The sequence below is a fragment of the Balearica regulorum genome, chromosome 5 (genome assembly GCF_011004875.1).
Source record: "Balearica regulorum gibbericeps isolate bBalReg1 chromosome 5, bBalReg1.pri, whole genome shotgun sequence".
Taxonomy (NCBI): Eukaryota; Metazoa; Chordata; class Aves; order Gruiformes; family Gruidae; genus Balearica; species Balearica regulorum.
The window spans coordinates 29,845,700-29,872,349 of NC_046188.1; the positions used below are offsets into that span (position 1 = coordinate 29,845,700).

The following is a 26,650-nucleotide window of genomic DNA, read 5'->3' on the forward strand; positions in this document are numbered from 1 at the left end:
CCCTGCTGAGTCGAATGACATCAAACACTCTTTCCAAGCCATGGGCTAATGGCACTATCTATGGGGATGGAAGTAGCCATGATCCGAACAGAAGGTGTTCTGCATAGCTGTGTGACTCCTAAGTGAATGGCACATGACCAGAAACACGTGCGCAGCTTTAGGCAGTGCCAGAGAGCGTGGGAGGCATAGAAAGGTGGGAAGTTGAGGAATATTAGAGTCTCTCAAGCCTCGGTCCCCCTTCATCCCTCAGCCTTCCTGCAGGGGATCAATGCCTGAGCTGTGCTGCACTGCCTGTTCTGCATGACTGACGGACATGGACGGGAAGTAGGCTTTCTCACACAACATGGTAGATGAGGTGGCCACTGAAGCACTGCTACATCAAAGCTCTTGAGCAGGTGTTTAGTATTGATCATTTAAAAGTACTAAGGTTCTCAGTGAATTCTGTGGGACTGGTTGTGCTTAAAAATAGTTTAAAAGTCAGTTTAAGATTAGTTTATCCACATAAATCCACATAATCCACATATATTTGATGTGATCTGAAGTTCTTTCAACCATTTCCATCTTTCTTGCTTTCACTCTGCAATTAGGAATAACAATGGTCCACGCAGAGGTGCCCAGAGCTTTGAAAATAGTTGGAAGATGACAGATAGTAACAGATGGATTTTCTTTGTGCTTTCAGGTCCAGAAGAAATGCCAAGGTATGCTGAGACAAATGTTATTTCTAGGCTTATGTAGTGTTTCCATGTATGAGCAATACTGAGTGTTTTTAGGAAAACGAAAGAAGCTCGACTGCAGATAAATCTGGAACGCCCAGATCCAAGAGGAAGTTTCTGTCTAACCATGGTCTGCTAAAGGCTTACCCTTTCTCCTTGTTACAGGATGTGGGTATGTGAGGGAGGGAACGGTGCCCTTCCTAGTGCATCAGTTGTTGCCTGATGGAAGACGAAATGAAGGCGAAACTGTTGTTATTTTGTACAACAGCCATACGCAGAAATTAAGGCAAAAATCTGAGAATGGAAGCTACCCTTCTGACTACAACAATCAAAGTGCAACTCTTAAAAAAATGTAATTTGCCTTTTTACATGTGATTTTTTGGCTTGTACACCACTTCAGTTTTCAAATGTGCTAATGTAAAACTTTAAGAATCACAGCTAACATCACTAATACACCAACAAAGGGAAAACAGGAAACGATATGCTTGCAATTGCTGGATAAAGTTTAGTTTTCAGTATTTTCTGTGAAATGGCAATGCCAATTGGAACTTCTCTTGTCCGGGGTGATGTATCCCTGTATTTCCATCTTTACAAGACACATGATGAAAATAAGAATTTCTGTTATTGAATGAAAGAGAAACCAAATAATTCCTCAAAAAGAAAAAAAAAAAAAGTAATTCCTCAAAATAAAAAAGCTAAATGACAAAGATAGGAAATGAATGATGACTTGTCATCTTTTAGAAAAATACTGCCAAACCTGTCTGCTTTTGCTGATTTCAAGGTTAAAGGAAAATGTCACCTAATATGGGAACTCTACTCAGTTGCATACTGTGGGACTTAATCTATACTGAAGCTAAATATTCTATAAGTATGCAGTGAAGTGCAAAAAACAGCAATTGAAAAATGACATGATTAAATGGCACAACATGCAATCATTTGCTCTCAATTATATCAATGTATCTTCTTCATTTCAAGGAGTCAGGCAGAAATATTGTTTTTTAAATGCCTCTATTAAATTGGGCACCAATAATAAAATAGATGAGAGTCCTAATAAGCTCATTTACGTAACATACATCACACACCACAAAACTATTCTCTCCAAACGGGTTTGTTCATAGATTTGTCTCCTGGTTGTCACCAGTCTTGGCTATATTAAAAGATTTTAAAGGCACAAGGCTTGCAGACCATTCAGCGGAAAACCTTTGTACTTAACCCTTGAGAGATCTTTAATGCTAATTATGGAAAAAGTATTGATATAATATCTTTGCTGTCACATTTTATTACGATGACGGTCACAACAGAATCTGGGACTGACATTTTAGAAATATCATCTAATTGCAAGTCAGAAATACAGAATGACAGTTTAAAGTAGACTATGACTTCTTTCAAAACAGTGAACTGGTCCTCTCTATTTAAAAGCCTTACTTTTAATAACATTAAAACCACTAAATTGCTACGCCGATCATATCTCTCGGTATCTCACTGCTTAGCAAAGTGTTACGATATCTCTCTTACAAGTCTGAGCACAGTTCACTATATTCCTTTTGAACTGTGTCTGTTTCTATATGTATTAAAACCGGCAATGAACTAATAGGAAAAAATACTTCATTTTCGCACTGGCTTCAAGAATTGACATAGGACCTTGTGTTCCACATATAATCAAGTGCTTAATAGAGTTAGGTTAAATATTAATTCATTCATTTCACTAGCATTAAAAAAAATACATAGGACTTTGTGTTTATTTGCAATCAATAATGCAAATAAATTTGTTAATTAGGTAAATATATTTTTTTAAATAAAATATTTATTTTAAATAGCATTCTAAAAGTACCCATGTTCTTTCCCATTTTTTTCCAGAAGTACAATATATGCATTAAAAACAGTAACAATCCAGAACAGATGCTTCTGGGCTCATTCCATAAAAGCTGCTATTATATCTGTACGACATTCTTTAATTTCTTTGTTCTATTCCTTATACTCGTTAAGTACTGCAAAATATTTGTTTGTAAGAATATAGTTCAATGGTCTGATATTTAGCTCATATTCCCATGCAACTAGTAATATGTAATACACTTCTCTTCATAAATTAAAAAAACTATTAAAATTCCAGACATATAAAACAATATGAAGATTAAGTTACTATAAAAGAAACTATAATAGCTTACAGATTGCTTGTATCATTACTAAAGCGCTGATATCTATTACAATGTCTCCCTGGAATAAAGAATGCACTTTTGGCAATAATCTGTTAAAAAAGTGCCCATTATTGTTAAGATGCTCCTATCTTAGCACTAAACTAGTGTGCAATTACAGGAAGGTAACTTTTAAAAATAAAAGAAAACTAGTGTCGGATGTAAATGCATCTTCCCTACTGAAAAACAACGTAGATTTTCAAGTCTTATTTTTCTTGTGTATCATACAGGGGATTAATTAGATTCATTTTCACACTGAAATATTTTAGAGCTATTTACTACACACTGCAAAGTTGGGGTTAAGTTGGTTCCAGGGGATAAGCCAAGTCATTGAGACAGAGGAGCCAGACGTGATGGCAGGAGGATCCATTTTTCTAGTCTGGCACTGTTTGTGTTTATAAATGCCTTTGGTTCGTGCCCTCTTCTCATTCAAATTGAGAAGTTCCCTTTCCAGAGAAACAGATCCAACAGAGAAATATTGAAACAAGTGGCACAATTTGCTAGGGTTTCTTTTTTGCCCTCAGAAAATGCTAAAATAAGAGTAGGGAAAGCATCAGACAGATAGGATAAATATCAGTGCTGCACTGATAAATCCTGAACCACACTACCCAAAAATTCATTTGCCTGTAGTGGACATTACAAACTTGAATTTTTTGCTAGATCACCACACTGGGCAGTTTCCAATGAATGTGTGTGGAAATTCAAGAGATTAAATGACTTAAGGTAGAGGTGGAAACTTTAAAAAATCTAGTAAGGCATAAATTAGGGTCAACTTTACTTCCAGTTGCTGGAATTCACTTAGAATTACAGCTTAAAAGAAATCAAGATGTTTCTCAACATACATCACTCATTAGGTGCCAAGGAACCCCCTCCAATTGCCTAAAAACTCTTAGGTATCAGAATTTCAGCCATCTTTAATGAACAGTTAAAACCGTTAAAACTTTGTATCTTGCCTCAGAACTATGTGAGAGGATTTAAAAGAAAAACTTCCTTGCACAGATGTACATCAATACCTGTAACCCTCAGGCTGAGGTTCAGATGTTAATAATATTGTACTTACTCCCTTTCTTAATCTAGTTCCCACACAGATGGTAGACATGCATTTTTGCTGTCCCTGTGCAATGGGCCTGGTACATTCTGAAATGTAGTGAGAATTTACCCTCTTCTGAATTACAGGAAAAAACATCCTGCAGTGCATTGGTATTACCTTTTTATGGGAAAGCAGCAAACATAAAATAAATTAGACTAATCTTTTGGAGTCTTCAGGACAGGCAGGGTGATAGGAAAGGGAAAATAAACACATCTAATGAGTAAGGAAAAAGAGATTTCCTTTGGCTTTTTTCTTGTGTCAGTGAAGCAAATTTAGCCTGGATTCAAAAATGTACAGCTTGAGCTGCTCCAGGGTAAACAGAGGAAAATATATTATGGTGCTTTCATGTGTATCTGTATATGCACAAGGACAACAAGCGGGCTTTTCTAGAAATGGTGTTCCTCATCTTATTTCAAAAACGCAGTGCATCCTCAGAATGGATATATCATTAAAGCATAAAAACATAATTTTCACTCTTTTGCCATATCTTAATCATAAATACACACAGAGACACACATTTTTTTGTTTCAGCTCCAGACAAAACTAAGTCCCCAACAAAAGAAGTCACTTGCAGCAGAATCAACCAGAGCCAGGCAGCACTGCGATGAGGTACGTTCACTCATATCTCATAGCCTACCTCAGTATCTTACTTGCATAGTAAGTTTTAGGCAAGTGTTGGCATAAATATGTTAAATTTTAAATTAACATTAACTTGCCTTTTCTACAAGTTAGGCAGACATGACTTTGACATGCACAGTTTAGCCCCAGGGCTAGGAGGAAGGCTAGAATGAGAGGTGAGGACAGAAGCAGGTGATGTGGTCAAGATGAATTGTGAACAGCAGTCAAAATCTAAGGGTCGTCAAAAGCCAAATGTCTGGATGAGGTGACTGTTTGTGTATGACGGTCTTAGAGGCTCAGTGTTACTCCTATTATTGCACCATCAACTGTCACTCCTCCATTGCCTGGACCACAGGACTGGGGTAAGAAGACTAGATAGGATGAAAGCAAAGATGGCATGAAACAGGCTTTCTTTCCTTCACTAAAGCTTAGACTAGAGAACATAATGAGATTCCTCTTATGGTGCCCAAAACACGAAAATAAGCGTCGCTGTGATAAAGGGAAAGGTGGTGCATGACAAATGTCATTGCATGGCCAGGCATTGCCGAAATACACAGAAAATCCATCAGATTAGAGGCCAGGCCTTCAGCTTTATTCTGAGGTGAGGAAATGCAGCACTTGCCTAACAGACCAGTAAGGGCATCATCCTGCAAAGGACAGGAATCCACATACTTTTTTTTTTTTTTTTTTTAACCCATTGACTTTATGCAGCAAGCATAATTTAAGCCACTCTGCTGTCTCTAGTAATATGTTGCCGGTCTGCAAATCCCATTCCTGACTGACATCTCATACCTGTGATACATAATATACCTGATAAGGATTGCAATAACACTTCGGAATGTATACTGAAGGTCTGTTCTTTTTACACTCATATTCTTACTCATACTAAATTACATTTTACCCTGCAAATAATTCTACTAAAATCAACGGGTTTCCTGGCAGTATGAAATTATTTTTAGTGTGAGTAAAGGTACTAATACAGTCTATAATACTATTCCCTATTGGGACTATGATCTATTAACTTACATGCAAAGATGAAACTTGGGAAACTTGTCCAGTACTGAAACCAAAATTAGGCAACGGTCTACTAGATCAATGATCCGCCAATTAAAGAAAAACCTCGTTAGTAGGATTTAATGGCTCCAGAGAACACTATTCAATCAATAATCCACTAATATCAGAGAGATTTGCACCTGAAAATGCAGTGCTATGGTTCCAAAGGGGCAGTTATAGACAATCAAATAAATTGTGTAATCATATGCAGTAGTACAAAGTGGACCTTAATGGAGACAGTACAGTGAATTTTTGTTAACTGTCTTATATTTCCAGTCCACACTGTACTTGTTTTTCTATACGTTATCTCTAACAAAGGAAATAAAGCCCAGAGGCCAACCAAAGTACCAGCCCTCACTGTAAATTAGTGCAGGTCAATCTTGTCTTATTTTTAGGGGAAATATTTATTTCTCTTTTTCTTTTGTCATCTTTCGCTTTCTTCTCGTTTTCCTTTTCCAGGTTGATAGTAACAGAAGAGAAAGATTCTGGTTTTGTAGTAAATAATAGATCTTCAAGACAACAGCAGGACAATAAGCAGTCACATTTTCCAGTAGTCATTTGGGTGGGTCAAAAGCAGAAAATCAATTATATCTTCAATGATAATGACAATAATAAGTGATGGAATTGACAATGTTCTCTCAAAAGAAGTCAAGTCAGCTATTTTCACTTCTACACATCTGACTCTTCAAGAGGCCATGACTGAGAGGGGAAATATAGCCCAAAGTCCACAGATGTCATTGATGCAAAAGGTTTGGGAAAGGAACTGTAAGCCATTTGTCACTATGAAATTGCAAGTTTTACTTTGTAATGGCCAGTTTTGGACAGTTTTCACTGTAAGACAGAGTGTCTTCTGTTCTAGTCAGCTTGAGTCAGACCTCAAGTCTTACAAGCCTACTCATGACATGGGAATTAAATGCAGACCATTCCAGTACAGTAAGAAAGGCAGGGACAAGAGCCCCATTGCCTCCTTCTCACCAGTTCCAGTCAACAGGGTGACACTGGTTCAGACAAGTACACTATTGCACATTCAGGAGGGCTGAGAGAGAAATTCGGGCTCAACTTTTCTGGAAAAGAAATGAGCCTGTAGTTAGTGTGGGAGAACCTCACAGATATTAGCAGTAAATCCTTCTTAGCTGGGATTGCAGTTGTCTCAACATCTTCAAGCCCCTCAAGTCTTAAAGATATTTCTGATGGATTCCTTGAGTGGGATTCATCTGAGCTAATGGAGAACTTGATGCCCAAGCTAGTCATCTAGAAGTAGATATGCTGAGGTACAGTATATCTTCTCTGTAGCCAGATGCCTAAAACAGAACAGATTAATTACATCCCCAAAGTGCTTTCCCCCCCGCCCCCCTCAATTACTATAAAAGAAGCTCAAAGATCTCTACACTGAAGCTAGCCAGTTTTAACATAACTCTACCATATTGCTATGTTGTCTGCATGGTAATCATCTTGGTATATCAGAAATAAGGGGACAGTACAAAAAACAGACCTAGGAGGAAGCAAAATATGAATTAGTAGCCTGAAAATAGCTACTAGGCTATTTTCTCCTCCACCAAAGGATTCAATGTACTGCTGTGTCTGAGCTCCGCTGAACTCAGGGTTCTTCTTGTTACTACAGTAACCTCCATCCCACACCCCGATCTCAATCCAGAAGCCCATTGCCACTGTTGAAGTAGAACTGCATGTAGATATTTATGACAGCTCTGTGGAACCCTGCAGCATGTCAGATCTAACCATCCCTGGCGGCTAGACCTTCTGTGTCCCTTTCTTTCCCCCAGCAAAGGGACCACTTGTGGGGCAAAATTATTTTAGACAATTGGATGGTGTTTATGATTAATTTTGAGATTTTGATTAGTTAAAAACTAAGTAACAATGTAAAAAACCTGAGAGAATTCACAGTTTAAGCTTCACAATCTAAATGGGATGATGGAATGAAAGCTCCTGTCTCAGATGGGATATTTAGTCCTAAATGGGAACTGTAAATTGTATGGGTATTGCTTTAAACGGGGAGAGCTTATTGAAACACAAACCAAACTTTCTTTCATTAAGTAATAAGAAAATTAAATCAAAATTTGAGATACATTTGAGTATATTAAGTATCTGAGTACCATGTGTGTGTGTACATATATAAATATATATAGTACTGAGCATTAATATTTGAATATATTAAAATCAAATTAGAGCTATAAAACCACGTATTGTATTTGGGCATAAATACCACATTTTTGGCAAAAAATATGTAGAGCTGCTTTACTATAAAGAAGTGGTTTCTCATTTAAGTGGTCTACAGAAGTACTGCTTTGGGATGGTGGGTCATGTAAATTCAGTCTGAGTTTGCTTCAAACCACTGTAAGTGGCATCAGGCTATATTTGACTTTGGAATCCTACCTATTTTTCACAAGACTTAATACTGCATGCCTTGCTGTTTGTTAAAATTTAATCCATACAAAATTTGGGTAAACATTTCTTCATCTGTGACAAGATTTAGGGCTCTGAAGTCACACTCTTTTTGAGATATTTAATAAAATTATTACAACTTTTTTTTTAGTAATCTTAGAGGTATAAAAATTAAATCCTCCTTGACTTTTTTTGGACTTTCTATTGGAAACGGTTTTGCATACTGTTGTTACATGCACATTGAATTTCTGTAATTCTTTGATTGCAGCTCTGCCAGGAACATAATTCCAAAAATTGTAAAGTATCCAAAATGCAGTAGCGAAAGTGATTCCTGGCACCTGTAGTAACAGCCAGCACTTTTCTTCAATCTCTGAGTCTTGATTTCAGTTTGTCCATAATCTTATATGCTCCCAAACTCACTTGTGTTTTAGTTGACAGAATTATGTTTAATTGAATTGCTTGTAAGATGTGCAGTGCTGACTCTTACGCAAACTTTTCAGTTTATAAAGTATCATAAGAAATACTGATTAACTGATTGATTGTTAATTACCAATGCAACCTGTATTGTTTAATCAGAAAGTTCAGTTGCTTTAGGCATTGGAGAAATAAGAGATGGTGCTGAGAAATACTTTTTTTTTTTTTTTTTAAATGAAATTGCATCATCTGGTATGCTAAGTCACAAATTTAGTGGAAGACGAAAACCTACACTTCTGAGTGAGTCTAGTCATTAGAAATAGTTACAAGCATCAGATAATTTACACTGTTTACAAGGCAAACAGAAATGGCTACAAATACTACTAGCTATAGAATTCAATAGACCATTGACTTTTAGAAATACTAACTGAGAAAACATTTCCAACATTTTTTTTGTTACGAATAGGCAGTCTGATTTCTTTCTTTTCAATGAATACATTGACTAAAGTCAATGAGAACCACAAGCTTTCACTACTGCTGAAAATCAGGCTTCTCTTCTTTTAAGGCTCAAATACAGATTTAGGAGACAGGCATGACAATATATATAGCATGTTGCTTATTGCTTCAAATATAACCAGATCAGAAAACTACATGAAATGAAACACTATTGTTGCCAAAGAACACCATTTAGCAGAAAACCTCCGCTAAAATCTTGTTCTGAACAGGAAAACCCTGTTTCCCCTGGAAGGAACACAGGCTCCTTTATAAATCTTGCTACCAAAACCAATAGAAGCTTTCCCAGTTCTACGTGATTGAGAAGGGGTTTGGAGATGGACAGATACTCACAAGTCTAGGCTTGTTCTTGAGTAGCCAACCTGTGAGCCAAAGCCATAACAACTACCTGTCTGATGCTGATGGGTCATTTCTCTATGTTGAACACTTGAAGTCGTAAGTTTTATTGCAAGTGACAGAAATATATGAATAATCATTTAGGCTCCCTTGCTGTCTTCTGGAGGGCATTTTGCAGAGAAAACATCGTGCTTTTTTAAGTCCCAGACATATAAAAGCAAATGTGGCAGAACACTTCTACTTACAAGCCAACAAGCAAAAAAATTCCTGGCTAGACCTTACTCAAATGAAATTTACTAAAACTTTCCTGAAAGAATGTGAATTCTTTTTATTATTGCTCCTCATTCTTTCCTGCTCCAAATCTCTCCTGACCCACAAAATTGCCATACATCATTAGGTTAGGAAATCAGTTGTGCCGATTATTAGTCTCATGACATTAGGTCCTTCAGCTGCTAGAATTATGTGTTTACCTGAGAATCTTGTATTTTATTTAAAAAGTATGTTTCTGGTTCTGGTCCTCATTGTTTCAGTGAAAAGCTAGAAAACATGAACTCAAGGGACTCAAAAGGCAGAACAGAAATAAAAAGGATGAATAAATAAAATAAATGTATATATAGTTATGAAGATCTCATGAATTTTAAGTCAATCTCTTGATTTTCTTAGTCAAGACTCATGGGTTTTTCATGTTGCAGCAGAAGAAAACAAGCCAGGAGTAAGAAATCCACGCTTCCCCCTGTACAGCCGGGCAACTTGCGTTCGCTCTTTCCACCTTCTCGACGGGAGCCTGGGTTAGGCTACACTTGCAAGCTCTCTTAATGCTGCTGTGGAATGGCCAGCAAGTGTCACTATAGACTGAAGCAAAGTTTGTGCCTCTCCTTTGAAATTAAATATGAAAATGTTTGAGGCAGCCAGGAGCACTGAAAGCAGGTGGAATGAGTAACAAAATGGCTCTGCAGAACAGCCTCACATCGTATTGTACAGAGATCCCTGGGCTGACCAAAGCATACCACAGTTTCCACAAAACCAATATAAATACAGAACCTTACATAAGCTGAGTAATGACCTTAACTAATAATATTCTAGCAATTCTAATAGCTAAATATGCTAATAATAATGGAAAAAAAATCAGCCAAACATATTCAGCAGGATTTGAACTTTGAATATAAAGAAGAAACAGTGGTAAATGCAAGGAAGTAGTCTCTTTTCATCACATATGAGAAGAAGGAAGGAAGGAAGGAAGGAAGGAAGGAAGGAAGGAAGGAAGGAAGGAAGGAAGGAAGGAAGGAAGGAAGGAAGGAAGGAAGGAAGGAAGGAAGGAAGGAAGGAAGGAAGGAAAGGAGGGAGGGAGGGAGGGACTGCTTTGTGGTTAGTGCCAAAGATTAGGGTCACCATAGCTGGGTTCTACCCTAATGCAGCCATTGACTTTCTGTGAAAACCTGGAAAATTGACTTAATCTCAGCATTTTATTTCCCTCATTTCTAAAAAGGGGATAATAATACCAACCTTAAAGGTTTAGTGGGGCTTAGTTCATTAATGTTTGTACAGCATGTACAGCTCCTTGAATGGATAGTACTATAGAAATGCTAAGTATAAGTAGTGTACAGCAATATCCCAAAAGTAATGCAGAGTACGTTCTTTAATAAAAAGAAAATTCAAATTAATATGGCATGATTTTTAATAAAAGAAGTTAAAATAATTTCCTACTAGTGAATTTGACAACCCCTCCTCCCACCACATTGTTCTCATCTTGGGTTGCAACTGCATGTGAACTATATATTAAATTCATCCTCCAATTGCAAAATGAAAGGAAAGCACCTAAAAAATGAAATAACTGTTTTTCCTAAGGCATAAGTGTAATTTAAAATGTAACATTATGGAATGAAAATCAACAGCATTGTTGAGTTTATTTTATTAAAAATGTTTCTCTGTGTACAGTGGCTATGTGTATAATCGGGACAGTGCAGCACAATAAATTTCCATTAAGAAACAATGATTCACTTACCACAGTGAAAGCAGTAATAAGGTTAAACTCTTAAGTTAAGTGGAAAGTAAGTCAAACTAAACCCCAGCAGGTTTCCTACTAGTGGCATAGCTAATGTTTTTGAAAATGTTCTAAATGTTCTTTCTCAAACATATGTATTATACATTGCAGTATTGTTAATTATATCCATTTTCTCTTTTATACACTTCCCCAGGAGATCAGTGAAGAATGGGAAACTTACTTATAGTAGATTTCAGATTTAATGACACAAAGATGGCTTAATATATATGACAAAGTGATGTGCTCTCACCATATTTGATAGGTAATTATTTTTTATACTCTAATGGCTACCATTTTGAAAATAATTAATGTATTATTTATGTAATTAATAGATAATCAACTGAGCAATGAAATACTCTATTTACATCATGGTGGGTGGTACGATCCTGTTTAACATCTCTAGAGCTCTTGGCATGACATCATGTCATATAAATATATTTAAAGATTTCATTTGAGAGATTTATGCCCATTCCAAATAGGTAAGTAACATTGCTATGGTATTTCTGTTCATATATATATGTCTTAGCCATATATAGAAAAAAGTATATTTAAAAACAATTTCGTCTGAAATTAGATTTTTAAATCCATAGTTATGCACTTAAATAAATGCCACAATTTTCCACAGAAATAAAAAGCATCCAGCATTTCCTACGGAAAACATGGAACTATTGCTGTGAAGTTCTGCAGGTCTATCAACAGTCCTTCATAATCACTAGCTTTGAAGTTGATCAATAGAACAAACAGAATCAGCATGACTTTTTTCCCCATTAGCAGAAGACCATAAATCATTAAAAAAATAAAATATAGATGTCATAAGAAAACTTAAAATTGCATTCAAATGGACAGTCTCCGGAACCTGAAAAAAATCCCTACCAGCTTTATCTACATTGACATAACCTTCTCACTAATTGTCATGATTGGAAAAGGAAGAGTTAAGGAAAGACTAATTGGGAAGACTGCTTCATTTTTCTGCTGTTGTTTTCTTGAACGCTTGTATAAGAATGATGCTTAGAAGTGTTTGCAACATGCCCTTTGAGGTAGGTATTTAATAAATTGTCCATCACCTTAAGAGTACTGTTGCCCTAGACACCCTGATGTACTAGTGGAAGAGAAAAACCTATTTACCTTTAAAACTCAACAATTACTCGTGATTCCTCTCTTATTCTTTGGTCAAAGATCACTTGCAGAGTAAAGTGACCTGTAATGATGACTCAGGTGAGGGTTTATTTAGAAGTGATAGCTATGAACAGAAGAAAATCGCACGGTTCTACCAGGTTTGTTTGCCAACTTAGTAGCGCTCTTTCCTAAACGGTCCTACTACTTTTGGGGAATGGAACAAAACACACAACCTCCATTAAGTCATTTGCAAAGCTGAATGCTGGCCTTCAGTTGAAGGAGCTTATCCATCTGAATATAGCGTTGTGACTACAACTCTTTTCCCTCCTTTCCATAAATCTTCAGTCTTAGGCTTAAGATGTGGCCTAGATTAATGCAAATCTCATAGTGTATATGTCTTTTTCCACATATCTATTTACCACAAACTTGAATGCTTTCTCCTGTATGCTAAATTTACACCTCAGTAAATGTAACTTCAAATAGGCTATTCTTGACTCATATGTGCAGAGAAACAGGCTATTAAACTGATGGTCACACAACACAGTAATTAATTTAACCGTTGTAGGGAGTGAAATTCAGAGTGAAGCTTTTCATGGCAAAACTCAGCTTTATGGTGAAGTAGAATGAAAGAATACTATTGCTTTTCCGATTGCAGTGTGATTAGCCCTCTAAAGCTCTCTTTTGCAAAAAGTCTAAGGAATAAATATTATTGGAAAGATTCAATAAAATCAACATGAATGAATACATAGTACATAAATGAAGGTGAAAATATGAATATATGATCACATATGTACATGCATTGCGTTATCTTATGTATAAGATAAATATTTTATCCTACCATAAAGAGGAGTCTCTATGAAAACTATGATTGTTTTTTTATTACCTTAAAATATTGCAGTTGTTTCTCAGCATTCATTGTTCCTTCATTTTCTTGTCTCAGACAGGAATTGAAGATGAAAAGCTCTGTATCTCTCAGCCACCCTTTCAGCTCTTTGATCCTGACCTCCAGCTGCCTTACCAGGCTGCCGCTTTCAGGCGAGAGCAGGTCACGTGGACCTAACCCACTGTGCCCTACCATTGTGTCTTGGATCTTCTCTCCTAGGGTTTTCTAATGCATCGGATAAAGAAAACATAGATTAGTCTTATGTACCAAAATATATACAGGTTAATGTGCAACAAGAAGCATCTGTTAGATGACTAGAGATGTGGAGTTTTTAATAATTACTACTAATATCAATCAATTTCATTCTTTGTTTCCTTGTTTCAATCAATTTGATTTTTTGTATCCTTGTTTCTCACTTATGCTGTTCTCTCTGGGTCACTGACTTTGCTGGAAGCATGATAAATCAATGTTTATTAAGAGCAACTATGGACAGAGGAGACAAAATTGTACACAACTTTTTCAAGTACTTTACAGAATTTATCCGTGGCTTTAGATGCTTATGACCATGAGAGTTAGCGGTTTCTAGGCAGCAACGGAAAAGATGACAAGCACTGAGGTCACTAACCTCTTATCCAAGGTACCGTCTAAGTTTTTGGTAAAACACTGAAATACTGAAATATTTTTTGAGGTACGATCTGTATACAGGTGAGGTTGTATACAGGAGCAGTTAGGTCAGAAAACAGCTGGTTTGCTTTTAAAAGTGGATGAACGCATTCACATGCCGATAAACTAGAAATTGCAAAGCCTCAATGTTCCTGAACATCAGGCCAATTATTTAGGCAACTAAATTCGGATTTAAGTTCTCCATGTTAAGCATCCACTTTAAAAATAATGGCCCAGAATAAACATTCACCTCTGATGGCTAATGAAACTAATTTACTCCGGCTTTTCAAAGTAGTATTTCTAATAAAAGAACCACTGAATAACATTTTGATAGTGGACGCTGTGAGCATAATGAATATTCTGAAGAGGCCAGGGATAGAAAGTTACCTTCCTTTTCATTATTTTGAAAGGCAATCTTTTAACATCACAAGGGAGATATGCTCTTGCCTGCTTCTTCTATGGCAAGCAGTATTTTATCTGACCTATAAGAGGCTGTCAGGCTGACACTTATTATAAGCACTAGATCTGTGTTACTGATTGTAGAATATTGAATATACACTGACAATCACATCCAATAACCTTTTAAACTGATAATTAGCAGTGGTTAATTGTTGTAACATGAAGATACATTTTTAGGTGACCCAGTATGGCTGTCTGTTGAAAATACATGCTTTAGAAAGTTACTGGAAAATAATTTATACCAATGAAGTTAGCTTCCAAAAATAAGCTTTAAAACACAAATAAAATTAGATTAACAGACATTAATCTACTGTGTGGCATTCTGTAAATAACATCTTTAGGAGATCATGACTGAAAAACATGCTTTCTTGGCAACACCCTTCTATTTTCATGGTGCAAATATTGATAATTTGAAGACCCTCAGTGGAATCCAGCGCTAGCTATTGTTTTTATGCTGTAACAAAAGTAGCAGCAGGAGGTGAAATCAATGCCCTTGGAGGGTAGGGTCACAAAAAAGAATTTATTGCCACTTTTTTGTTCTGGAACAGTTTGCAATCATAAATTCTTCATAAACAGAATACTTCAGAGAATGGTCCGTCTTCATAAATATACGACAGAGGACATCAATTTCATTTAATTCACAATTTGTGTCAGCACAGCAGATGCCAATGCCTGCCTTGATAGGGTTGTTTAATATGCAATTGAGACAGAGTAATATTCAGCACAGGGGACAAAATTTCACAGATTAAACTGTACGCACCACTGACATTTCATTCTAATGTATTTCCATTCCACACTGTTCACCTTAGATGAAAGTAATATTAAAAACCATATCCCTCTATTTTACCATTGTTAGAAGTTAAAATCCTTGTCTTTATTTTTTTTTCATGCCAATTAAAACGTAATCATGCCAATTAAAACAGTATGCCTAGTGCCGTTAGTTGCTGCAGAGGTTTTTATGAAATTAAACACAACTCTATCAAACTCTGCTTATTACTCATGAAATCGCATTTAGCAGAAAAACTGTAATAGTTATATCTTATTTTTCTGTAAATGCCGAAATTAATGCCAAAACTTAAACCAGAGGTGTCTTTTGATTTTAACATACTGAGAAGTGGAGGGCTTCAATTTTTTTTAAAACAGAGTTTTTCGAGATTTTTAGAATTATGATCAGTTACTTATCTCATAGTTTTATATCCTACCAGCTCTAATCAGTACCACTGAATTAACCTGATTAATTAACATTGAAAATCATAAATGTAATGCTTACAACTGAAATTATTTTGAAAATCTAAGTTGTCATGATCGGATGGAAAAGAATAGGTTATTAAGCCCCCTTTTTATCAGTAAATTTATTAATGTTGAAATAGTTTCAAAATGCTCACGGTGATGCTGCAGGTTAAAATTAAAAAGTAATACGCTCAGTAGTCATAAGGCAACTCTTAACATTTTCCGACAATTTGCACATTCAGAAAATCAAGCGATTAGAAACAACTGTGCTGAACTAAGCAAGCCCCACCCTCTGTAAAGTGGCTACTGCATTACCAAATAAGCTAAACTGACACAAGTCAGGATTTAAAATGCTGTTGGCAGGTTGCACATATAGCTTACTTGTAATATATTAGAAATGTTTTTTAAACTCAGATAATAGCATGCAAAATTATGCAATGTAACTGTATTGCTAATATCACACATCTATAATTAATCATTTAAAGTAATTTATAAATTTATCTTACCCTTGATTTGAAGTGAAGGCAATTAAGGAGAGAAGTGGATGGAAAAATATATAGTTTGACCTCTCTCTCTCTCAGCTGTTTTACAACAATAGGACAATAGTGTCTCCTGCACGGTGCCATCACCAGTCTCTGGGTAACCGAATCACTATATTGCTTTTTTTGCCAGATTCTTGTATCTCACTCTTTGGCTGAGACCCAGCCCATCATAGCGTGAAATGAATTACATGAAACTTTTTTGGCTTTTGTCAAAGTGAGCTGAATACAGCAGCATGAAACATATCCTGGCTGTATGCTTAGCTTCAGGTATTCAGATTTGTACTGAATCTGCATATTTGTTTTTGAGCCATCAGTGTGACCTGAAATATGCAGTGACAACCCCACTTTTCATCTTAAGGGTATAGTAAATAGTTAAACAGTAGATGTCTCTAACATGTACCTTCAGAATAAATTCTATTAACATTCACTCAAGCATGACAGTCAGTGTATATCAGATATACTGCATTATAGTTGACTTGGTGCATACCCGTAATACATGGCATATTTTACTTACATTTTTTATGTATTAAAGAACTAAAATTATTAAAGTCAGACAGGAGACAAGCATGGAATAAAAAAAAATCAACAGAAGAGGAAAATACTATGGAGTTTTTATAATAGCATGAGTAGCTTGTTTGAAATGTACGTGGTGAATTGAAAGAGAGAGATATTTGTGCCTCAAATTAGAAATCAGACAGACAGCGTACTTCAACACACAAAAATGTACACATAACCCACAAACAGTAATAAAAATGCAAATACCCCAAGCAGTTCCCATTTTTCATTAATTGAATCCACTTTTTCAAGGAGATCGTTTGGTAGTAAAACACCACTTTTCTTCAGAGCTTCAACCTTACTAAGCAGTTCCATCTTTTTCGGGTGCCTGATTGACATTTCTACATTGTATCTCTAAAATGAAAAGAAATAGATAATATTAGCTACTGTAAAGCATTTTCTCTCTAAAAAATTAAACTTTAATTCTACGTGTCCAGTTATGATCATGCTCACTATGCCATTTTTTGAGTTTATTTTTTTTTCAGCACATGGACTTCTCATGACATATCGTAAGAGATTTAGGTACCAAGCACGTAGCCTTCTGGGTGACGTATCTATGCAGACAGTTAGCAACTGATTACATATAGCAATATTCACTCACACTATTCACTTGTACAGTAATATTCACTAACACTCTCTCATCTGAAGCTTGAGCTGCCTTTGTCTCATTCAAGTCAGCGGTATCTTATTTTTCAAATATGCTACTTCAGCAAGTAACACTGAGGCTCTCCATTGAAAAAAAAAAAAAAAAAAAACCAGCAAGGAAATAATTTCCTAATTATGTTTCCTGTGCCATGTATTTCATCTCTCATTGTGGATTCTGTCTCATATACGGGCCTGAAATGCTATTACATGTGAAAACGTGAGAGTTTCACCTCAGAAAAACAATTAGGCATAACTCCCTCACAACACAATACCAGTAAGTTGATTTTTTATTGCATCAACCAACAGGAGCAGTGAAATGGCACACAAACGAGAACAGCCACAATGCTCATACAGTCCAATAGTTCCTTCAAGTTGAAACTACCTTTTCTTTCCTGCACTGTTATTTATTGTTAAAAAAACAAAAAAAGGACAGAGAAAACAGGAAGAAAAACAGAAGCTTCTTTCAAAATTATTTTAGTATGACTTTCTAAATATTTTAACTGTATATTACTTACATAATCTATAAAAGTATATTTTAACCTACAGACACACTGGGGAATAAATCTCTTTAAAACTTGTATTCTTTGAAAACCTGTATTATATATTAAATATAATAGTTACTATAGTGATTAATTATGTTTTAGTAGCTGGTACAGTAAGTAAAAAAATAAAATTTAACACACAGGCATCCACTCATATACATACCCTACATAGAGTTAAGCTAATTCCCTCTCCCTCTTATGTATAAAACCCTCATAGAAATAGAACTTCTGATACCGCCAAAACCACACCTTTTAGTGAAAGACAAGAGTTCAGCACACATTCTTACAAAGGTGTTTACAAGACATACATAAATTATGCATAGCTATTAGCAAATTGCATCCTAAACATTAAGCTGTCTTTGCTTTAAATTCAGCCAGGAAAACTGCTATAGCAGTTCATACTGAAAATGTTAATAACTGGGCAAAGTATAAAAAATTAAACTAGAATAAGGAATGTTTAAAACATGGGTGCCTTTGCCAGATCCAAGAACACGCTCTGTAGGAAAACAAAGCAAAAATACAATTGGAGACAGCTTAAAGAAAATAATAAAGGTGTGAAATCACTGTTTCAGCTAACAGGTCCTCAGCATTTCCATGCATATGTTTGCATATTGTTAGTTTCATATTTTAATCTCTCATTTACACAACACATGCACATCATTTGTATTATGTAAACTTCAGCAAATATTAGTCATTTGTGGATCATAGAGCAAATGTTTTAAATGAGGTGATTTAAACCATTTCTCATTATTAATGAACACTGATCAGGTGTCTGCGTATCCAAAATTACATGAATATGCATAGTAAAACCCAAGGAATTGTTTACAAAGAACTTGCCTTGTGCTCCTTGCTGCACTGTGGCTAAGGTTTTAGAAACGTACGGCAGTAGGTATCAACCAGCTTTGGCAGGAGGGGACTGGATCCGCCAAGAGGCAACACCATTTTATTGGAGTAAAATGTTCAACAAGTATGCCGCCGTATTATTGCCTTTTCAGCTAGAACGGTTACTGGAGGAGATTACAATCTTCTTTATGTAATCTGATTTCTATTTAAAGATGATATAGCTGAAAAGGATTTGCATAATTATTTCCATAAGTACGTGTAATATCAAGGGGAATCCAGAGTCCAATTTGCCAGGCACTGAAATCCAGTTCATGCGACTCCCTTTCTTTTGTCAAGTGAATTAATAGACTGAGGGAGTCCTCTAGCTGTGTGACACCGGTGCAGGCACCGTTAGTTAATTCTCATGACCTGTTCTAGGCTGGCGGTTGCTGCTGCCCGGGCTGGGTACGTTCCTGGACGGTGCAGGACTGATGAAGAAATAAAATACATTGCCTGTTTCCTAACTACAATGCTCTTGTTACACAGAAACAGAAGACATTTCATTTCGGTTTGGACTAGGTAAAATAATTCAGTGCAGCATAATCCAAATAGTGTGACAGATGTTATAAAAGGTTATTACATTAAAAAATAAATAAGCTAGATTTTATGTACGTGCTCTGTCTTTGTCACCGTGTAACCTACTGTATAAACAAGCATGATGAAGGTGCTGATTGATAGAAAATGCATTATACTGCAACTGTAAAAGATGAAAGAATTCAGATCGTTATTAGATGTATCGGTATGTGACTCAGAGTCAGTATTGTTTCACGCCTGGATATTTAACATGCAGGGTGTATTTTAAGTTAAGGGAAGAGCTTAATGTACAGGAGGTACAGTTTAAGAACTGATAGCACTAGATGCTATAGCTAATGCTATTTTTTAATCCATTAAACACCTACACTCTAAACAGCTGCATGGAAAAATTAGCTACCAGCTCTATCAGTGCTGCACAACCCTAGTCTGGTAGGACTACTTAATCCTGCGGTGAGAAGATAATTTAATCTTCAGATTCATTCTTTCCTCAGCTTTAAGTCAGCAAAGGCTGCTCCATTGTGACAATCTGTGGATGCTATGATATAGATTACTGTTTAATAGCCAAAAATGAGATTAAGAAAGTTAAAGTCACAGGTTTCTCACAACAACCACAATAATAAATAGATGAGTAATATTTAATTTCCAACAACACCTGTCATATTAAAAAACTGGGGGGAAAACCCCTAAACAACACATTGGAAAAACTGCAAAATATTTACAGCATGATTAGCTGTGTGCATGCATGGCTGGTTTTGTGTTCCTGAAGCCAGTCAAAAGAAATCCAAAACATTGATACGTAAGTTAAAGAATTTTGGCTTTTATTCCTTCTCAGTCAATGCGATCAATATTTCTCAAAGGACAAATAGTAGAGTTTAAAAAAAGGCAATAGCATTTATCCATGGATAAGTTTGGCAAAAATATTAGAACCACAAGAAGTTGAATTTCAAAACAAAGCAAGTTAAAACCTTACTTCCTCTGATAAAAATATTCTAAGAAATCCAGGCAGGCTTGATTGAGACACATTTTTGACACTTTACACCAAACTGTGCCCTTTTTCTTTTTTTCTTTCTTTTTTCTTTTTTTCTTTTTTTCTTTAAAATATTATATAAAACATTTTTTGTGTGAAAAATCACACCCGAAAATTCTGCCCAAATGGAGACTGGAACAATGCCTTGTAACAGTGTTAATTGTCACCATGGAAACCAGAAGAATAAGCCATTTTGAAACTGGTATAGAAGGCACACATTGAGCAACTCAAGCATTTTTCAGCCTCCCTCAGTGTTAAGGAACAAGATGCCTAGTCACTGAGAGGTCAGAGAAAGAAATCATCATGAAAGGTTCGTAGATGTGCACTGTCTGGTAAACAATAAAAAAATCTGTACACAGTTAACAACTCTGTAAGACTGCACACTGCATCTTTCAGAAAGAGAAACACCACAAAAAGATGATCAGGACTGGGGTGCAGATTCCACCCCTCGAGCAAAACTTTAGGGCAATATTATGCGAACCTTGCCCCTAAAGCTCCCTGGGAATTCTGTTGTTGTAATAAAACTTCAGAAGAGGAAAGAAAAAAAAAAAAAAAGCCTGCATGATGGAATTCAAAATAATGCTCTAAAAGCACACAGAGAGATTAAGACATCCATTGTAAGACTTTTGTATGGTGCTTCTGTTGGTTATAGTGAAAAGAGACTAGACATACCGAACACACAGTGGAGCTATGGCTACGAAGTACAGAAGAATTAAGCCAGTGAACTTTCTCCATTATTGCAATAAGGGTGTGCTATTTGTAGATGTTCTGCATTCCATCATTCACTTACTAACAAAGTATCTTCAGTCGAATGGCACTGTATGATATACAACTGAGATCAGAAGTGAGTGACCTGCAACTTTAATTTCACCTGGATTGGATCTTTAAATTTTTAAAAACTTGCCTTTTGGGGTGTTTCGACTGCTGCAGACACAAGCACATACACATGCATGTTCAGTGTCTCTATGTGCGCGCATAGTCAGCATAGGCACGCATCCGCAAAATCTACTGCGTACATAAAACCAAGTACAGAATACTCTGCAAGCAAATTCACCAAATATGTAATATAAACATACGTCAGCATATAGCAACGCACATATAGCAAGCAATATTTGTCCATCACCTCTCCACACAGATTCTCATTTCGCTTTCTGGATAATGTTTGCACTCTTCATGCTAGGCTTCATGGTGGCCCCTTAGGAAGCCCATGCCTAATGCCATTCAGTGATGAACAAAGACTCTTTTTATTCCAAAGTCCAGGGTCCAAAGCTCAGCTGTATACAAGCAAAGTGAAGGAATCTGCTAGAGGCCAGCCTACCCTTCACAATAGCTCTTAATGCTTCTACCTTTTTGGTACTATCAGTGTGAAACATTTTAGAAACCATCCAGAAGCTCGGTTATATTTCTTATGCTGTCAATAGCACTAGAACCTCTGGACAACATTCAAGATCTGGGCTGAGTGATCCGTCTAGATAAATAGCAGTTGCTGTTTCTTGCAAACTTCATGTATTTCACTATTAGCAATTTATGGCAAATAATTGCACAGGGAAATTATAAAGACTCCTACAATTGTCCTTGTAAATTAATAATAGGCTTCCTTGATTGGGATAAATTTGCTGCTGAGCCTTTGGAAAAATTAAAAAGTGCAATGTCATTTAAAATTGCCAGAACTCACACAGCAAATTACATCTGAGGTTAAGAATCAGTTTTTCCTCTTCTAGTTTATTCCATTTGCATGATCTGGAAATCATATTACATTGGCTATGTATTGTTAATTGGACATAGATTGCATTATCTTTAATATAAATCAAACTACAAATATTAAAATGAATTGCAAATTCTCTAATAGAAGATCATAAAACAATCTTTTTAAAGTATCTCCCATTAATAATTTAATTCCAATTATATCACTCAGAAAACTCAAGAAGGAGAGCACTAACTTATTTCCATTTGCTTTTTTCCCCTACAAATAAGCACAATAGTACAATATGTATTTGTGTGAGAGTGCATGTGCGTATGGGTGCCTGCCTGTAAAACAAAACAAATCTTAGCACTTTTGTCTTAAACCCCTGCAGACACCTTGCGTTTTCGTTGCAGAAAGTAGCAAATGCGGATTACACTTCTGCTACGCATTCCTTTCTATGGCAGCTAGAGAAATAAACACATTGAAAGAAACGTTAAGTAACTTCATGAACTAAATTTTGCCTACATTAAAAAATTATGCAGTTGGTACCCATTGTTCTGCCTTCTTTTTAAGGAAGGTGATCCCAAGCCTTTAAATTTTACTATAAATGTAATATCTTTTTGAAGACTTTGTATGCCCTTTAATGAATTTATATTAAATATTTAATACTGTTTAGGGCATATCCACTACTACCAAAAACAGTTATATTCCCAGCAGTCCCACTGTTTCAGGCAGAGGGCTTGATTGATCCTCCTAGCCTGAATTGAGTAGAATGAAAAGAAGCAGTTGGAAAATAGCTGCAATCATTTAATGCAGATGACCTCTGACAGGCTCACAGCTCTTCTATCTGAACAGAAATTTGCATGGGGTCTCTGTGCAGAGGAACAATGTAACCTAAATGGTAGACAATCTTTATTCTAATGAAGTGGGTGTCAAGGTCAATGTAAAACTGCAATGATAAATGGTGCACCACTAGGCAAGAGAAGTTGCATAGGCATTGTAGTGCTTTCACATTAATTGAAGGCTGAAATGCACTGAGTGAAAGCACAAGACTCTCTTTTCACCATAATGTGTTAATGCACAAATGTTTAAATGTTTTATTCAAGCCCCTAGCCTGTTGGCACAAATCTTATTGCAAACAAAAATACAATAGTTGGCCAATAACCAGAAAAATAGAACTTTTTATTAGCTTGCCTTATTTCTTGAATCCCTAACAACTTCCACAATCTACTCAGAGTACCAAAAGAATAACAAGTCTCCAGACACCTAATGTAATTCCCATGATCCTTTTTCTATTTAGGATATCTGTCTTTAATTAGTTCCAAACAAGCAAGCCTTTAGACAACTCTTCATTAGATACCATTCCCAATGAACTAACTGCAAGAAGAAAAGTCATGCTTCAATATTATTCTTTCCCAGATTCCAAGTTTTCTTTTAGTATATAGTTAACATCTCCAGGTGCCTTTTGTTCTCAGTAAGAATTAGACCAGTAAAACTGGGTTTTGTAATGCAAAGAGTTGTGTGCCTAGAGTGGGGACTAAACTACAATCTGTTATTGTGGCTTTGTCAAAACTGCAATACAACTATAATTATAGTACTTCATCAGTCGATCAAGCAATTTGTAGAAGGCAGTACATTTTGTCTTATAAAAATGAGGAGGACAGTAAGCTGCTTTTTAAAATCCTGAGCTGCTTAAGCTTGTTAAGGGTATATTGTTTGCTAATACACTCATTAGCAGCCAAGCATTTTAACTTCATCAATTAAACGGGAAATGGTGTTGCACCATTAGTTTCACAAAATGCTAAAATGCAGATAGCAGTCTATGGCTAAGAATTTTAGAAAATGTATTTTCACCTGCAAGCTGCATTACAGACTTCAAATCGGTTTTTTGTGCAGCGACACATACACGGGGGTGGGGGTGTGGGGGTGTGTGTGTGTGTGTCTGCGTGTGAATGTAGGTGGTGAAAGCCCTCCATATAGTTGTGAAGCTAATTATATATATACACACACATACACCCACTTAAAATTTCTCAAGTCCCATAAGGATTGCTGCTAAAGCACAGCGTCATTTCTTGACACCGATGAACATTTACTCATCTGAGTAATCCCAAGGATGACAGAAGTTTATTCCTGTGAACAACTAACAGCTCTCCTGGATAACTAACAGGTTTGCAATATGGATGATAAATTTTGAATATTTATCAGCCTTTATAGTTTCAGGCTCTTCTGTGCAAATAGATGTTAACAATACGATTACAGTTATTAGACAAGGAGCTATAGCTTGTTACTAATTAAGAGGATCTGCAGTACTTTCAGTTTCTGGGAGGCTGTGAGTGGCACGTACTGTACAACGCCATTTCTATTTTACAACTCGTCTGTGCAAGGGAATTTTCCATACGGAAATCAGTCTTCAGGATATTGCAATTCAGAGAATAAACTCCAGTGGAAAAAAAAAAAAAAAGTATAGTGTAAAGGAAAGGGAAAAAAACCCCACGTTACTGATGAAACTGTTTAAAAAACTGTACAGCTTCATCTGTGTGTGATTTGTCAGGTCTGAAGCTTTGACGTGCCCAAGGGGCAGACCCCAGCGGGGAGTAGGCTGCAGAGCTAAATAGCTGTGAAAGAAGTCTTAATGTAGGATGGAATTCAAACTAACCTTGACATGACCTCGGGAAAAATATGCAAAAAGTAAAATGAATGCACTCTGCAAGATACATCCTAATTTTGTGGCCGAGCTGGTTAGTTTCACAAACATAACTGGGACTTTAAAAGCAAAATAAAATGCGAGGAAAAAGGGGGAAACTTCGGAATTCAGAGTAAAAACTTAAGCAGGCATGGGGTGTTGCTGTGGAGGCATATGAACCATTTGGAAACAATCCAAATAAAAACCAACACCGAACAATATTGTTGTCAGCCTGTCTATTCAGGAAAATTGTTTTTTTAGGTTGAATATAAATGACACAAAGCCAAGATTACATCATTGCATTACAAAGTCTGTTGTGGCTTTTAGCCGAACAAGCCCCATGGATCTACTGGCTGATGGCAGTAATTCAGTAAGAAGTTTTAAGGGCTTCTCTTTTTTTTTTTAAGCTTCGTTACCCTAAATATAGAGGAATTTTGTTTAAATACTGATTATTTGATTTTTTTTTTTTAATCCACATCCCTGAGTTTGTTCTGCAAGCTTACTACTTGATACAAACAATAAAAATTTGAGTGGGTACATTAAGTCTTGATTTGGCTTTATTATGCATTTTGCCTGTCTTGCTCAGTGTTCAGTTAAGCAGGAAGACATCCACCTTAATATAACAGCCAAGAACTGGCTAATTCACTAGATATATGGAAATTTTAATTGAGTGTCAACTTGTGTTGAAATTCAATCCCATTACCTTCAGAATGCAATTTTGTAGCAATACTAGTTATTTACTACACTATTAACCAGATTTTAAATATAATTAAATTGCTAAGAACATATAGCCAAAATACAGCAGTTTGAATTCATATAGCAAGGCTAATCAAGTATCAGGTGCACGAGATTCCGCTAGATCTACAAAGTGCCGCCCGTCTACGTATAAGGACAAACCCTGGCCAGGCGATGGTAGAACGCAGTCCCACAATACAGGTTATAGCACAGTTCAGGTAAGGCCACAGAGTTGGTGTACTTCATGTAGAACAATCTATCGATCTCGTAAACTATGTGTTTTACTGGGATCTTTGGCTGATATACAAAGGAATTTCTGAGATTCCTCTTGTATTGCTTGCAACAATGCTGGAAGAGCTTTGAGGGTTTTTTCACGCCTTGCACCAGAGGTGTGACTTTTGGCACAGACTAATACAGATGCAACCAACAGACATGCTTAAAATACCAAATGTGGAATTAGCTTAATTTACATTTATTTAGCTGCCTGGAGAATAATTAATATTAAATAAATCAAAAATAGTGCTCTTTAGGAATTAATAACTACCGTACCTCTGGGTTAGTGCTCAGGTATACTTATGAAGGAAAAAACCCACAGAGTAAGGGAGAATCCAAAATACTTGTGTAGACTGCAGTTAGCCCATTACTGAGCAGAAAATGTATTTGATGGCAGGGAGACTGTCTGGCCTGGAAACAAAAAGGTGGAGTTGCAGCTCCATCCTTGGCTGGATATTCTGAAATGCTGACCCTGCATGTACCAAATCTCATATAGCTACATTTTCACATTTACATTTTTACAAAATAAAACACAACAATGTAAGATTATGGAGATTTTTTGAAAAAGATAATCAAAGAAAGTAATTTATAACCTGTTATCCTCCCTTCCGCCAAGCTGTGCCTGCTTCTGCAGCATGCATGAAACACAAAATTGGAACTCCTCTACACAAAGATTTAATTCCAAATGCACCGACTATTGTCAGGCTGTGTGTTACAGGCATCATTCTATTTTGAAATGGATGTTCCTGTGCATTTATCTTGCACAGACTGGCTCTTCTGAAGTCCTTACTCCATTGTTACTCAGCCAGAATGCTAATGGTGGTCAG

General features: G+C 36.2%; 1 protein-coding gene across 6 annotated transcripts in view; it reads right to left on the bottom strand.

Moving 5' to 3' along the window:
• AKAP6 (A-kinase anchoring protein 6) overlaps nucleotides 1-26,650 on the bottom strand; it is a 292,075-nt gene that overhangs the window by 35,023 nt on the left and 230,402 nt on the right. For all 6 annotated transcript variants that reach the window (XM_075754013.1, XM_075754011.1, XM_075754012.1 and 3 more), the window contains 2 exons: nucleotides 17,026-17,172; nucleotides 13,370-13,594 (listed from right to left, as the gene is read on the bottom strand). In XM_075754013.1, coding sequence (XP_075610128.1) covers nucleotides 13,370-13,594; nucleotides 17,026-17,172 — 372 coding nt within the window. The remainder of the gene's footprint in view (nucleotides 1-13,369; nucleotides 13,595-17,025; nucleotides 17,173-26,650) is intronic.